The following is a 16,961-nucleotide window of genomic DNA, read 5'->3' on the forward strand; positions in this document are numbered from 1 at the left end:
TCATAGTTGAGCATTATTTACCGTCAGGGAAGTGCCTCAATTGCTATGTTTAATGATGCAGACAGTGGTGGTTTCTGACATGAGAAATATGGGTAAACGCCCAGGGCGTTATCTTTTTAGGGATGACACGAGACCACCTTGTATTGTAGCACAGAGATGAAATATTTAATATTGGTATTAATCTACTGAGAGCTGTTGCCTTGCGGCAAGAAGGTTCTGGGTTCGATTCCCGGTCCTGTTCTTTCTGCATGGAGTTTGCAGGTTCTCCCTGTGCATGTGTGGGTTTTCTCCGGGTACTCCGGTTTCCTCCCACAGTCCAAAAACATGACTGTTAGGTTAATTGGCCTCTCCAAATTGCCTCTAGGTGTGAGTGTGTGTGCATGGTTGTTTGTCCTGTCTCTGTGTTGCCCTGCGACAGACTGGCGACCTGTCCAGGGTGTACCCTGCCTCTCACCCGGAACATTAGCTGGAGATGGGCACCAGCACCCCTCCCGACCTCACTAAGGGACAAGGGTGTAAAGAAATTGGATGGCTGTATTAAGTATTTAATATCTAGGAGTTTTTTGGGAATATGGATCTTTCAGATCAATTTGAGAAGCAATTTTGATCATATTTTACATTTTATTGTGTCATGTAGCGCAGGCTGCTGATCTTGGTCTTGACTTGGTCTCGACTTCCCTCGGTCTTGGTCTTGACTTGGTCTCGGACCCTAAAAGTCTTGGTCTTGTCTCGGTCTCGATACACTCTGGTCTTGGGCCAGAGTGTATCGAGTCTTGGTCTTGGTCTCGGGTTAGGTGGTCTTGACCACAACAGTGGCTGCAGCTGTTTTTCACCAGGGTAAAAGCTGCAGAGATGAGCTGGTCTGAACAAGAGAAAACACTTAGAGACATGGAGGCCAGCTGAGGACAGAGGAAGTTAGAAAATAAACTGCTCAACAGACCATTAAGCTCTTTCTGATGTGGCCTTTTTTTCATTTCACGTAAAGTAAAGTAATGGATGGCGTAACGCTAACATAGTGAAAAAACAAAACAAAAAAACCCCCAACAGATAAAAACGTAAATATCAAGATGTTCATTAGCAGTTTTCTAAGAAACCAAGCGCATATTTAAAAACAGACGTATGGAGTAAATGTTTGAGTGTTGCACACCAAAACGAGGAGCCGAAGCTCAGTGACTCACTCTCTGATCAATACAGGACTCAATCTGAGAGCTCTAAATGGGTTCCTAACAACTTCACTACCTTTTAACAGAGACATTGGGACACATTCACCTTGAGTTTAACATGGATTTAAAAAAAAAAAAAAAAGACTCGGCTGTGACAAAGAGGATGACTGGAAGGTGAACGATATCAATTGTAGTTGGAACAAAAACATCAATCTGACCTCCTTTTCCTCTAAAGTGATGATAAACTCTCAAAATATTCATGTTTTCATGACACTATGTTGTGATACTCAAAGGTGCGTCTGAATATATGTCGCTATATGTAAGAATTATTTTATCTAACAAATTTAGAAATTCATAAAAGGTTTTAAAGGTAATCAATTAGGTCACTTCAAACTGTTAATACTGTGCTAAACTCAGATCGTAAACCTCTATTCAATTAAAGGAATGACTGAAAGTTTTGACTTGTAAAGTTTTATCTGGAAGGATCGTCTGTTTACGTTCTTTATCTTTCCAGGCATGTGGTAGATTAAGAATAAATCTCATTACTGTCTGTTTTTGTGTTCTTCTTCAGTCATTTTGGCCATCTTTTTTATTTCTTAGCTGCTTTTGTTTTCGTCCAAGGGTCGTTTTCCATCGAAGCTAAATAGAAAATGAGCCCAAAACCTATCCAACTAAATTCAAGCCAACAACACGAGTCCAAAGATAGCTTTAACGTTCCCGCAGAGAAATCTGCATAAAGCTTTTTGCTCGGTAGGAGATAAATGTGTCACAAAAAGAGGACAAATCACTGGAATCTCCTTTTGCATCCACCTAAAATGAAGATAATGTATAACAACATATGTCTTAAATGAAATCCAAAAATAAGGGCAAGAAATTGGGTCATAAATTTATTTTATATTTAATTATTGATTTTGTTAGACTGCCAAATAACTACACAGATTTATTTTTATGGTCGTCTTGTGTCTCAAAACATTGCATTCTCTGATGAACCTAAAGCTTTTCTTGTTTTAATTCAGTTTTTAATTAACTTTTCTAAGGGGAATTGGATAAAGAGTGATCAACAAGATAACAAATGAGCGATTAGGCTATTTAACATTTCAATAGTACTCCGATTTCTTTTTTAAATCTACTCTTAAAAAGAATGAACGAATTAAAATACGTGTGTAATTAGATCACCCAGTATGCACATATTCCAGAAACCAGCATGACTTTTCTCTACTATAGATAAAATGTGATAAAAGTGCATTTCTTTCAATGCGTAGTCAGCTGCTGTTAAAATTACGTAATGCACGTCAACAGATGCAGACCACGCAGCTGGAAATTGCTTTATAAATTATGGTTTTGAACATAATTAACCTAGTTGCTCATTTTGTGTTCAATAAAAACTTGCTGTGGAGTCAAACAGCAGAAAATCTGCTCAGACAGCGATTATAATCCCAAGCAGAACTTGTTTTCTTTACTGCGCATCTCCTCACAATAAAGGAGAATAAAAGAATACAAAGTTTTTACAGATTTTCAAACATCCGATGTTTTCTATACTGTTACAAACTGTCCACCTCTTTGTAAGATAGAAATTACTGATATTAGAAGAGCTGCTACTTGACAAAAAATATTTGTATTTTTGCATCATTTCTAAACATTTCACAGCTTGTTTGCTACTTTTCTAGTGTGCTCCACAATGAGGGAAAAGTCATGTACTGTTTCTACAAAAATATCACAAAGCAGAAAGTTTTCAGTGTTTCCAAGCTTCAGTTTCATAAGCATAGTTTCTTACAAACACATTTACAACGCTTGCCATTCAAACTATTGATTAGGACAAAGAACATTTCATGTTTAGAAGTCTTTCATGTGTTTAAAGCCTTTAAAAGGAAAATCAATACAAAATGAAAGATCACACAGATCTACTTCTATCTCTCTACTGTGAATTTGCAAAAACAAAAGAACTTGGACGGACATCCAGTTGGACTTGAAAGTTTCACCTCACAAAACTTATCGTCAGGACAGTTAACCCATTTCTAATTGGGTGATTCAGAGTAAAACTGTGTGAATAAAGTTTAAGCAAAGCCACAGTTTTCTATAAACTTATGAAATGAGTCAAAGTTCCAGGAACTCTGAGAACACCTTTGTTATCAGAGAAATAAGAGTTTGATCATGTCCGTGTCTCTTTTCATAAATTTCATATTTTTCCCAGTCTGTTCACATCTGAAATCTGTCCTGTGTGCTTAGACAAATTGAAAACAAAACGAAGCAATTACTCGACTCACTCTGTGTTATGAGTATCAATCGTGTGGAAAAGCTCCTTCAGCTCCTCGGCTGTCAGGACTCCATCAGAGAAGTAGGATTTGAATTCATCGAAGGACAGCTTCCCATCGTCTGAGGGGGAAATGAAAATTAGGATTCATGAGGTCATAATTAACAGGAGCAATGTTCTCCTTTAATATAAAACACCTTAATAGCTAATTTTAGCTTTATTCTGATAAAACACACACAGATTTAGTTGAGATTTGCCAAACTATGAAATAACGCCGAGGAGTTGCAATAAATGCACCAAGCCTCCCCATCCCTCCTTTGTGATACTTTAGGAGCAATCAAACCAAACAGAAATTGATTCTCTTGTTTTTATTATTCCAACAAGTAACATTTTGTCTACGTGGGGTCATCATGATTTAGCAATCTCACAGCAATCAGTCACTTTTATGCGCCGAGGCTTTGCAATTATGAAAAGAATAAAGCAATATGAAAGATTTATGAGCAAATGATAAACACAAGTTCGCAGAGAACAACCTGAACGCCTCCGGCTCTGTCTGCCCGTCTGTGTGGACCGAATGCGGGTGATCTTTAACTGTTCACTGCTGATCTGCCGCAGATCTGACGTTTAGTACGAGTGTTGCGTCGCCATGGATACCACAAAGAAAAGCACACTTGCACAGAAACGTAATGTAAAGTGACTCACTGTCGATGAGCTCAGATAGCGAAGCTTGGAGGTCTTGGCACATGTGCCGTTTTTTTTTTTGTTTTTTTTGTGCAACGCTAAAAACAAACATGCAGGACGGCCTCGAAGCTTTTACAGCATGGGATGGATATTTAATGGATACCGGAGTATGTCATGCCCTGTGAACAATTGCTGAGCTTTTTTTTTGTTTTGCCTTCTTAGGATGTGAAATTGAAAGAAAGAGTTGCTTTCTGAATGGCTTCCGAGGCCCTGCGGGTTCAAACAGATTCCCAGACCATTGCAGATATATATATATTTTTTTCTTCCCTTTTTGTACACAGTGTTTCAAAGCCTTGCATGGTCCATGGAGTACAGTTCCCGGCAGAAGTATTCTGACCTGAATACTCTGCAGAACAAACCTCCACTGCAATTAGGGTCAAATTAAGGCCAAACTTTATTCTTCCAACATCTGGAGACAGACATTTTTCTGCTTTGCTAAATTCCCAATACTCAGTCATTGGAGAAGAATATTTAAAGTGACATTATTTTTTTCAAGATTTGTCACAGATCCTTGAACAGATTTAGGTCTGATCTTTGATTAGGCCATTCTAAACACACAAATTGCGTTTGAGCACGTCAGAGCTCTGAGTAGTTCTCAACTGTTTTAAAATCTCTAAAAGGTTTTTGTCCGGAATTATCCTTTAATTACCTCAACAGACCTTCAAACCAGGTTTCCTGCTCGTATTTAACTCAGAAAAGATATGTTTTTTTTTTGTTTTTTTTAAATAACATGTTCGGTTCAAATTAATCCTTGAAAAACATTTCAAGCACATTTGTATTTCATCAAATGTCACTGTGATGGCCAAATCCATGGCCACACTCTGAAGTCGGTAACCCTTTTATGCAGTTTATTTTTTCATTCAAACACAACACTTTAGTTTAAGTAAAATATTTATTAGTTGATTTGGATACATTTGTTCTTTATGTTAGCGCGCACATTTAGTTAACATGTGTATTTATATCAACTTTAAAGTATTATTTGCTTGCTTAAGATTAACTTTGTTTTCTTTTGCCGGTGCTTACTTGCCTTGGAGTGGCCAGACAGGAGATGGGGTCCAGGGCTCAGCAGGCATGGGTGCTAATTGGACTGCACCACTAGTTCCTGCTGGCAGGGGAAATTTGTAATTTCTTTATTTAGATAAGTTTTGTATTTAAGTAAATATTAGTATTTAAACTTTAATATTTTTGATTTTCATTTTTTGGGGGTTTTAGTTTAGCCAAACTTAGCTGTACTGTTAGTTGTTTTGTGTTATTTGTAATTGTATTGTGTTTAGTTATCCCTATTGTGTCTTAATTGGTCTGATCAGCCAGTATATAAACCCCTGTGTGTCATTTCTTTGGGAGGTCAGTTATGTTTGTTTGTGCAGCCAGTTTGTTTACACTTTTTGCCTGAGTTCAGTTTTGTTTCTTTGGCCTCTTTTATGAGCTTAGTTTATCTTGTCATTTATAATCTTTGGGTTAAAATAAAAAACCCTATTTTTCTACTTAATATCCTGTGACTCCTTCTGTTTTTTAACTCGGTCCATCACAGTCACCATGTGGACAAAATTTAAATTTTTCAACCACGATATCCTTTGTTTAGTCTTAAGGAAAAGTTTTTCCCTTTCTTTGATCTTTAAACAACTTTTTGCTCCATCCATCTTTCTTGTTTACGTGCACATTACTGTCAACATAAAACATCGTCCTTGGGGAGAAAACAAAACAAAACCTTATAAATATTTAATCGAATTCAGACAGTCTATGCTGGTTGGGTCGCTTTGTATGAGATGCTCGTGGCACATCAATGTAAAAGAGAAATCGGATCATTTCTAAAAGAAATGGTAGGTCAACCATTTCTCTAATGTGAAAATGAATTTAAGCTGAAAACAACAACAACAACAAAAATCACTGGAAAGAGTCAACTCAAACATGTGCTCAAATAATCCTTTTTTACTTTGAAATGAGCAACACGTTTAAAAAAAATGAGCGGGAGCAACTCAAAAACATGGAATATTTCAACACCACAGTTTTCCAACATGATTGGTAAGAGAATCAGATTCTGTGACAAAAGCTGAAGACTGAGCAAAAGTTTTTTTTTTTTTTTTCACGAACGGTCATAAGAAAAAAACCGGATGTCCCGTGAAACAGTCAATTCTTTCAACAGAAATGTTCACATGTCTAATCTTTGTATTTCTTCTTTGAAGAAGAAAGTGATTTATTAACACACGTAGGGTTACAGTTACCCCAAAGCGTCTCAGTGACATCAAGACTTTTACTCGGCCTGGAACCGTCTTCGTCTTATTTCTCTTCAAGTCCTTGGTGGATTTTTGTTTTGCACTCCATCCCATATATTATTCAAACACACACTAATGGTGAATTTTATGATGTTGAACTTCCCTGTCCTACTTCAGCAAATCCTCCCCAAACTGTGACACTTAGCCCAAAGGTCATATTGACAGGTTATTCAAATACATTCACTTGTAAACTTTTTAGACTGCTTTAAATCTCTTAAACAGCCCATTAGCTGCAAAAATCATCAAGACTCCGAATTTATTCCTCATCAGTTATAATATTTGTGTTTATCATTTTGCAGAAAATCTTAAAAGACCGTATCATAAATTGTTATTGGTTGTTTATCTTACTTGAATCTTCCAGTGCAGTTTAAATGTATATTTCCTGCCCTCAGTCATCAGCAGCTACTCTGAAAAATCTTGAATAATTTGATATCCGACTTCCCTTTGGGATTAATTAAGCATTTTTATTTATTCAATGGATGTACATATATCCAAATGTTTTGGAGGAACACACAGATTGTCATAGAATACTCTAATTTTTCGAGTGACCGCACACATAATGTTTAAAAATTTTATCTATTCATACAAACAAGATTTAGGACAAATAATAAGTAAGAAAAAGTTGTGAATGCTCAGACATAATCCAGAAGCTCATCCGAACTCTATGGGACCAGTTTGGAGTTAATGGAGGTGAAGTGGAGAAAAAAAAAAAAAAATCGGCCTCTGGTCTTACAAATAAAAATCTTCAGTTTCTCTTTGGAAACGATGAATACTGCGCCTGCAGGCTGAAAAGAAGAGAGCGCATCTGGCTTATTTTCAATGTGCCATCTAAAAGCCGGCCTCTCCAGTGATACCAGGCTGCATTAGTCCACAAAGCATGGGCAACATTTGCACATCTATAAAAGGCTCCATCAGTGCAGAATTATAGAGACAGCTCCTGTAGCAACATATCCATCCAGTTGATGAAACAAAACGCAGAGAAGAAAAAAAAAAAAAAACAGCAATTGGTCCTCCTGATGGTTAAAAGATGAGGTGATGCAACACCGGGGTAAACGCGACTCTGTCCCACATTTTTCAAACTTGTTTTGGCATTCAGTTTGGGAGTCACATTTATTTTAACAAAGGAAACAACATTAACATATCAAAGGTTGATTTTCTCTTTTTAGCACTTGAACTAACACACACTTATTTACTAACCTTCAGAAGGTCTTATTGACATTTCACAAGTCTATAAATCTGTTGGATTGCAGTGAGTTTTTAGCCAACATTTGTAAGGAATCTGTTTACTGCTCCTTGCTATTTTCTTAAGAAGCCGTGCGTATCTTTAGATAGGCTATGTATCTCACATAAGTCAATCATGCAAGACACAAAAAATCAGATGAAATTAAATGAAATTCTTCCTCTAACAATCAGGCAGCTAGCCTTAAGGGCCACCATGATAAAAGTCTCTGTAAATTGTTAAAATTTCTGCTTTTTCCTCCTCGTCTGTGCTCTAAAGCAGAACCGTAACAGCGACGGGGTCAGTTTCCTGTTTCCATGGAAACAGCATCAGCAGACAGTCATGATTGGAATTTCATTCAGAAAGCGCGTCTGTTCCTTCACACATCAGAACAATGCGTTGGATTAATGCTTGACATACAGCCGCATGCGTGCGTGCGCTTGATGTCGGGATACGTACCGTTTTTATCGGCCCTTCGCAAAATCTGCAACCAAGAGAAAGAGAGAGAGAGAGAGAGAGGGGAAAGGGGAAAACGTGAGATGTCAAAAAAGGTGGTACTTCATCAAAGTTAGAGTGGATGCGTGCACTGGTGTGCATGAGAGTGGAGATCATTGATCACACTTGCAAAAGTGGCATGTCATTGAATTATTGATCGCGCTGTCCCAGAGTCCACTGGAGATGAAAGAGAGGCTGGCAGTGACCACATCAGCTTCAAACTGCTCAAATCACACGCTGAAAATAGCTGCGCCCGCCTTTAATTCACATCAAATTTAACTTGTAGCTATCAGACGGTACTGAAAGGAATCTTTCCTTGCAACACAAACACTTCAGATTGAAATATTGATTGATTGATCGATCGATTCCATCTGTCTTCTGCCTCTACATGCGTTGTGTTTTGATTTCCTTTTGTCTCATCAAAACCCAGCCGATGTGTCTCAGTCAGATACCACCAGCGTTCTGTATGGAAGTTAAACGCAACGATCAAAGTCATTGTGATCAGTTGCTTAACACTTGCACCTATTTTTCAGCTAAAAAGACTCAATTAGATGCTTCCACAGTCATAAATCTGTATTTTGTTGTTTTTCAATAAAAAGGAAAAAGCATATATCTTGCCAAGAGTTTCTGCTACGAATATCTGATAAACTTTTTTTTTTTTATATCAAAAGAATGAAAATAATTTGCATTTTACTACATCATATGCTTTCTAAAATGCCTGATATTTAATTTTTTACAACTAAGAAGAAGTCAGCTAATTGGTAAAATAAGTTGAATTAAGCCAGCTTATTCTGTGTAAGTCTCACAGGTTTATTAGAGAACATCAGTGAACAAACTGCATCATGAAGACAAATGAACACAGGAGACAGGACTGGATAAAAGTGAGGAGAGATTTAAAGCAGGATTACGTCACAAAACATTCCCAAGCTCTGGACATCTCATGGCACACTGTTCCAATCTATCATTTGAAAATAATTCATGGACATTTCATAGTTACGCACTAATTAGGTCTACTACGTAACATTCAAATAAGACTCACAGAAGCTTGGGGATGTAATGCCAAAACAGTTTTTTAAAGAAGTTAAAAGGGTGTGAATATTTTTAGAGAATTAGTTTTTTTTCTTAAATAAATGAAGCCATAAATTGAAGTCATTTAATTCCTCTAAAACAAAACTTTCTTTTCCGATATGGGGGTCATCTCCACAAACACACCGGCGGAGAAGTAAAAACTCTTTAAAAACCCGTCTTCCAGGATTAAACTTCCAGAGTTTGTGTGCCAAACAGATCAGCTCAGGCTGAGGTTTGAGATCTGCCTGCCAGATTCCCTCCGAAAGCAGGCTCTGGTTTCTTTCCCGGCCTCTTTACTCTTTGACACTACATAACACATCTGACATGCTGCTTTGCACCCAAAATAACTTGTAGCTATTTGCATCGGCATCCGACGTTCCTTGATCAGACCAAGGGAAGCAGACAGGTTTCCGTAGGAGACGCTGCAGGTGAATCAAAGCATGGAGGAACGAGAGGAAGGAGTTCTGAATAACAAGGTGATGGATGAAGGGCAGGAGGAACGAGGCGAAGACAGGGAAGCTCCGGAGAGATGATTTCCCACTCTTATCTGCATACATATGTGATTTTAATATTTAATTCCTCATCTTGAGGCTGCACTCTGCATATTCAATAACAGTAACCGGCAAATATTTTCCTGCTTAAAAGTTAGAAAGAGTGGCTTGATTTAAAATTAAATTATTACATGACTTAATCAGCATATTTAATTTAATCATTATTAAATTTGTTTTCATTCTTCTTATCATTACTATAGTTATAAAGAAAGAAATATGTTTTTGTGCACATTAATTTTCAATGTCATTAGACATTTAAAAATATTATTTAGAACAGCATGAAGCTGTAGTGATTAATTATGCTATTTTATCATTTGTATTGGTATTATTATTTAGAAAAATAATAGCAATTACATAATAATAATTTAGAAGGACACATAAAAATACTACAGACAATATTGTGTTGAAATATTTAAAATCACTAAAAATATGAATAAAAACAAAGTGAAATCTGACGATCTCAGTTTGAAATGGTTTTCAAATTGAAAATACAAAACAAATAGAATGCAATAAAATCCATGGCAGGAGGAAATATTAATCTAAACCAACTTTTTGTTTATGAACCCTGATGTGTAGGTGGAATTAAGTCTTTTGAAATCATTCCATTAATTGCTTAATAAAGGTAAGCCCCGGCAAATCTGTTGATTTGATTGAGCAGGAACCCTTCATTAAAAGATCATTAACAATTGTGAAGTGTGTCCAAACAAGTAAGTAAAACTTATTTCTTTGTGCAGCAAGCAAAAAAAAAAAAAACTGGGGTGCACCTTTTTGAAGTTTCGCACTTAAGCTAAAGATCAAAAGCAGCGCTGATCCCACGAGTGTGAGTTTATTTTGTACGAATTGAATGAAATGGACACTTACGTCAATAAAAATGGACATTCCCTTTTTCAGCTCCAGCTGAGTGCAGGGCTCCTCGGACACAGACTGAAGCTCCTCTGAACAATCCATCCTCCTCAGTACTGCTTCGGATGTAAACTGCAGAGGAATGTGTCTGCTTGTGGCTCTTTCCACTGATTACTGCCACAGCTGAAGGAAAGCTGCGGTGAAGTCAGAGAGACGCAGCCACGGTTTCCTGATAAAAGTGTGTCAGTTTAATATTTAATTCATGCTGCTTTAGAACAAGAAAGTCTGTGTTTGCTTGTTTTGACCCCATCCTAAGCCACGATTTTGTATTGGAAGTTAGTACATTATTTTCTCCTGGGTATATGCCTTCAAACATCAACACATTTGTCATGTGCGATGCTTTTACTTTGAAATGTTTCCTGCTGCATATCGCTGTCTTATTTCTCAGACTTGATTCTAAGCTGAAGGAAAAGTGAGAACCTTTTTTTTTTTTTACTGTTTCAAACTTTAAATATCTGCACACATACTCATAAACTTTCACTAGCAATCCCATGAAATAAAACCAAATTATTTCACTGGTTGAAATAATCTGGTTTCTTTATTTTATGAATAACATAAAGAAGATGTGTGGGACACGCAGTTCAATCAGCATCACAAATATGACAAGACAAGAGAGAAATTTACAGCAAGATGTTTATAGCAAATACCTCAAAAGAGATCACCTTAGCTTTGATATTAAAGTGACATCTACAACTTTAAAACTTTGAGGTTTAAATTTCTTTTTTGTGTGAAAGTATGGGATGTGCCAGACTGTAAATGTATTACTCATTTACTTTCTCAAGATCAAATATTTTTATTTTAATATTATCAGAGTAGCATCTTTTTTCTTTTTCTTTTAACTGTATTTACGTTTCATATTCCTGGGTTTGCAAACTTTGAGTCAACAAAGTTGTTTTCTAGTTACTAGCAACGCTTAAAGAAAAGCCAAAGTAATTTTGAAAATAAGTGTGGAAAGATGTACAAAATAAATTTAGTATTTTGAGTATTGGTTTTTATTTTCATTTGCTTTTCAGCGAAGTAGCAGCTGATTGGGGGAAAACAAAGCAACACTTCCATCTAGTGGAGAGTTCTGGAAATACATAAAAAAGCCTACTTAAATGGATTAAAACCTTTCTAAAACACAGGAACGACAATATTTTACAATAACAACTTAGAATATTGAAATGTTACCAATAGTTCAGGAAAAATCAGCAATTTGTGAGGTTCAAGAGATTCAGATCTTCACTATTTCTATATTTATGCAAAGCAAAAAATGTTTTGCACAAACATACACTTTGTGCTATATATAACAGGATACCCAGAAATATGTATTCAAATTGTGTTCCATGCTAAATAGTCCGCACTGCTTTAAAACGCCGGGTATAGGCAAATCACATTTCTTGTAAAACTCACTGGCAAACTTAATATCATGTGCTCTCGCTAACAAATTTTGTAAATACAGTGGTCAACACAAGTTTTAAACATCAAATCATCAACTAAAAGCCATTTTTCTAGATGTTTACATGTCCCTCATGTAAACATTGTTTCTTCTTACGCTAACTTTTTTTCTTCTTCAGTTCATTTAGGTGTGCAGGAGTTTTTTTTTTGTTGTTTTTTTTTTAACAGCCCTGTTAAGATCAAAATACAACATTTAATTTGAAAGTCATGACTGCTTTGGTGTGGCCACATAACAACTTCTAAATACCTTGGTACATGGAGGAGTTCTATGTATTTTACTTAACAGATAAGCGTTATGCATTAGTCCTGTCACCATTTTGTGAGTGGCATTTTTGGGAATCACATGCACATTAGTTTTGGGTCAAGCTAACTAAGTAGCCTGCCTGTTGTATAGATATAATATTGGAATGAATTGGCAGAGCAAGCTTTTTTTTATTTCAATCTGTGCAGTAAATTAAATAACTGAACTAAAATTTTGATCAGTTTGATTAGTAATTAGATTATTGAAAAGCATATTCCATAAGCAGATTTAACTTAATAATAATAATTGTGACAATTCTTGTCATTTTCTTTATTTTTACATCTCAAAAATAGAATTAACGTTTTCACATTTACTCCTTAAATTCTGATTTTTTTTTAATTCAACAAATTATCTGCTGAACAAAATAACTTCTAATTTATGCAACATACACTAAACGTGGTGGATTGGTATATTTTAGAGGTAAATTACACAAGGTTTAGATGCATTTAAGTATTTTATATTATATTAAAAGCAAAAATTTTAATTAAAATCTGCTATAAGTCATAATGTTTTGTCACGTAATTTTAAGTAAACCTGAGACCTTCTGATTTTCAGAGAACTTCAATTTCCATGTCTGCTTAAAATGATCTCCAAGATAAACTTGCCTCTCACAATATGGCGGACGCGCTGGCGTATCCTTTTACGAAACTAATCCCATCTACTCTGAACCGTATTCATGTCTACGCTCTGAACAAACACTAGACTTGTGCTGAAACTCCATGGAATATCGCGATACCTTTTGCAGTTCTGTGGTTGGTTCAGAATGGGCTGAGGTTACTTGGCATTCTGGGACACAAACAGTGGTCGGTATGAATAGCTGTAACAGCGACAGCAGCGTCCATCGTATAGAGGAGACGGGACAAACAAACGGCTGAGCAGCAGGCAGCGGAAAGGACAAACATTTTTTTTATGTCTCTTGAGGAGGCTTCGATTTTTCGCTCATACTGAGGACTCTGTGTTTTTATCTCTGAAATGCAAAGGTTGGACTTTATCCACTAACCGTTTTGGTTAGCTAACGCTGGCAGTAAGTTAGCCCCGCAGTGATTTGCGCCTGTCTCCGTGTTGGCTGGCTGGATGGGAAAGCTGGTGAAGTATTAAAAGTTCGCCCAGCTTCGTTCATTCTCCCCATTTTAACTCGAATTTACCCGGAACTGAGGGATGACGACTCTGAACATGGCGAGTGTCGGACACAGACGCAGCAAAACTTGTTTTTTAAAGTCACTGGACTGGCATACCACCCAGCTAGTTTACCCAAGATAAACACTGACGGACGAAAGCCCGACCCTGGTAATGGCAGTTGGTGTGAGAGCAGCACAGCTGTGCGGTACTACTGCTGAACTCTTCGCCAGAAAAGCCTTTTAGGCTGGATTTAATAACAAACCGGGTACAATCCCAGCTGTCACCTGAGCCCCACTGCTGCTGGTCCCCACAGGTGATTTGAGGGGACGCAACATGTCAGGGGTCACCACCGTGCAGCTCTTCACCAAGTTTGTGAAGCACGCACTGGGCAAGTCGCAGATACAGCTGAACCGCTGGCTGCAGAGGACTGCCGCGGAGGAGTGTGATAAGATAGACATCCTGATATGCAGCGCGTTTGACGAGAGAGGGGTCGGGGCTGGGAAGACAGATGGAGACCCCGATATTATCAGCGACACGGGGGGGACATCCTTCACCAGCAGCGGGGAGTTCAGACACCCGTGCTGCATCACCACCTTCTGCTTCAAGAGCGCCCTGCTGGCCTGCATCCTGACCGCTGTGTGCTTCTCTTCAGTCGCGTTGGTGCGGCAGTACCTCAAGGACCTCCTGCTCTGGGTGGAGAGCCTGGACAGCTTTGTCGGAGCCTTGCTCTTCATCGTTGGTTTGATCATTGTTTCCTTTCCATGTGGATGGGGATACATTGTTCTGAATGTGGCAGCGGGCTACCTTTATGGATTCGTGCTGGGCATGGGACTGGTTATGGTGGGAGTTTTAATAGGGACCTTTGTGGCACACCTAGTGTGTAAGCGGTTATTGTCTGACTGGGTCCTGAATAAAGTTGGGAACAGTGACCAGCTCAGTGCTGTTATACGAGTAGTGGAAGGAGGGAGCGGACTTAAAATTGTGGCCTTAGCAAGACTCACCCCCATACCATTTGGACTCCAAAATGCAGTTTTTTCGGTGAGTATAAAACATAATTAATCAGTTTTTTCTCCTCACGTTTCCAGTGATATTTGCTATGAATATTTCGGCTGACCATCCAGGGTGCCAACCTTTTAGTGGGCGACACAAAAACCTTTGGGGAGGGAACCTGAATGGATTTTTGAATTGCTTATATTTGTTGTTACTTATATTTCTAGGCAAATATAAGATGTAAGCAAAAATAGGAAATAAAAACAAATTTTAATTGTAGGTTTTAAGTGCTTATTGTGTAGAGTTTTGTTTATTTTTGTGGCTCTATTGTTCACTGAGTCAGATATGTTAAAAAGTTACTGTATCTCACCTGTAACCCTACAAAACTCCTGTTTAGTCACTAAAAACAGAAATGCACATTTATGGCTAAAGAAAACTAGTAGGCGTAGTTAAGAACCTGCTAATTAAACAGAAAGTGCATTTCATTTTTGATAAACAATTAGTGTAATTTGGTATAATGTCATTACCAGTTCTTAATCCAACTGTTGTATTTTTAACCACATTACATAGATTTTAGATGCTTTTATTCTCCTTACTTTGAGTTGAAGGATTTGCAATTTTGTCAGTAAACTATTCACTGAATCTGCAAATGCTTCAAGCCTACAGCATTCTCTTGCAACGTAGTACACAATACTTTCAGAAATAAAGAGGTAGGGATGATGTAAATAATGCAAAAATTAGATTGAATTTCCTTCCTGTAACTAAGATAAATGTGTAGGATTATTTTCTCATCCAGCTGAGATGTGGAGAAGGCTAAAGCGGTGTTGCTCTGTTATGTATCATTAAAGAAGACTATGGGTGCACTGGCACTTACCCTAGTATTTACAGATTAAATGGTGTTTTCATTAAATGGACTATTAACTAGAGATGCACTAAATAAAAACTTGTGACCTGAATCACTCAATTTTTCAGCATAATCAGAAACCCAAAAATCAGATCTTTTTCTTTTCAGTGAATGCCTCATATCTAAGTGCTATTGGTTGAACTGACAACAAAACTCTTTGGTGTGGACATTGCAATTGAGGAAAGAACTTTCAAATTTGACTGTTTTCCATGTAGTGAGGTGTTTAAAATTAGGTCAGAAGAACGGCAAGAAGCTGTTTAAAAGATTATCATATTTTCTACACCTTGACAAGACATGTTTGCATACTACACATTTAGGCTGCTCAAAGGTGAGAGAGCAAAAGTTTTAGCGTATATCAGAAAGCTGAAATAGCAGCAAAGGTGATTTGTTTGAGTTTTCAACCTGTCAGTCACGGAAAATGCTGGAATTTTGAACAAGTTTTCTCTGGAAAATACACATGAAGCCTGCTGTATTTCTAATGCTAACTGCATTTGTCAGCTATATAAGACGCTAAAGTCAGTTTGAAATGCCACCTCCATAATCGTGTTTGTTTTATAGTTTTAATAAAACTATTTTACAGTGACTACTCTCTCTCACTCACAGTGCAACTTGGCCTCTGCTTCTAACATAAATAATTGACCACTTACAGTGAGAAGGCTTACATTTTCAGTGCTGTTTTTACATCTTCTTATATAACAGTTCTTAAAGAAAAAAAATACCTGAAGTGGCTAAAATCTGTGGTTTCGACAGGTCAGAACTATAGAAAAACTGGAGAGCAAAACTCGCCACAGAATTCTGATCGCTGCTTTTAACCACAGAAACTGCGTTACACAATGTTTGATGACCTTGGTGCACCTCGATTCTAGAAACCGGCCCATCCCTGGTTCTGTCTATTAAATTGGTGGCCTTCTTCATTTAGCAGAGAAGCGAAAGGAAATGCTTTCTTGCTGGGCCAGCTGACACTCAGGGGAAATTATATCTTACCAGAACTGAGTCAGGAACAGCTACTACTATTTAAACTGCGAACAGTGGACACTGAACTCAGGTGTTTTCATGTTACTTTCACGCTCAAGGCGGACAAGAGTCCATTAGCTGGAAATACAAGGCCGTCCCGCAGAGAAAAGGAACTTTTCGCCTTATTTCAGCGGTGCTCCGACACAACGTATGCAAACCATTTTTCCCTGAACATGTAAACTTGATCCAGACAAAGACATCTGATCAAGCTAAATGATAAAACTAAACAGCGTCAGGATATTGCTGTCCTCGGCCCTTCTACACTCAACCTGAGACCTTGACCTTCATACATTGTATGAATAATTTATGATCACTGATTACCCTTTAGAGAGCCTTATAAAATCTGTTAGTACATTGAAGAATATCACTGTTTTTATTTTCAGTTTTATCAAAGTATATGTAATGTTATATAATGTTGCAATGTGAGATCTTTAATATGAACAATAGCTTGTATTCAGACTCCTTCCCTTCTCAGGTTTGGTATTAGGCCTGTCACAATAACAAATTTTGCTGAGCGATTAATTGTCTAAAA

General features: G+C 37.4%; 2 protein-coding genes across 2 annotated transcripts in view; one reads left to right on the top strand and one right to left on the bottom strand.

Annotated features, from left to right (window-relative positions):
• Positions 1-10,781, bottom strand: part of necab1 (N-terminal EF-hand calcium binding protein 1) — a 56,293-nt gene extending 45,512 nt beyond the window's left edge. The window contains exons 1-3 of the mRNA XM_015030465.1: positions 10,623-10,781; positions 8,107-8,131; positions 3,428-3,536 (exon numbers count right to left, since the gene is read on the bottom strand). Coding sequence (XP_014885951.1) covers positions 3,428-3,536; positions 8,107-8,131; positions 10,623-10,709 — 221 coding nt within the window. The 5' untranslated portion in view covers positions 10,710-10,781. The remainder of the gene's footprint in view (positions 1-3,427; positions 3,537-8,106; positions 8,132-10,622) is intronic.
• Positions 10,782-13,170: 2,389 nt separating this feature from the next.
• Positions 13,171-16,961, top strand: part of tmem64 (transmembrane protein 64) — a 28,238-nt gene continuing 24,447 nt past the window's right edge. Inside the window, exon 1 of the mRNA XM_015030466.1 lies at positions 13,171-14,559. Coding sequence (XP_014885952.1) covers positions 13,855-14,559 — 705 coding nt within the window. The 5' untranslated portion in view covers positions 13,171-13,854. The remainder of the gene's footprint in view (positions 14,560-16,961) is intronic.

This window comes from Poecilia latipinna, unplaced genomic scaffold (genome assembly GCF_001443285.1).
Source record: "Poecilia latipinna isolate Pla-1442-1.1 unplaced genomic scaffold, P_latipinna-1.0 Scaffold183, whole genome shotgun sequence".
NCBI classification, from domain to species: Eukaryota; Metazoa; Chordata; class Actinopteri; order Cyprinodontiformes; family Poeciliidae; genus Poecilia; species Poecilia latipinna.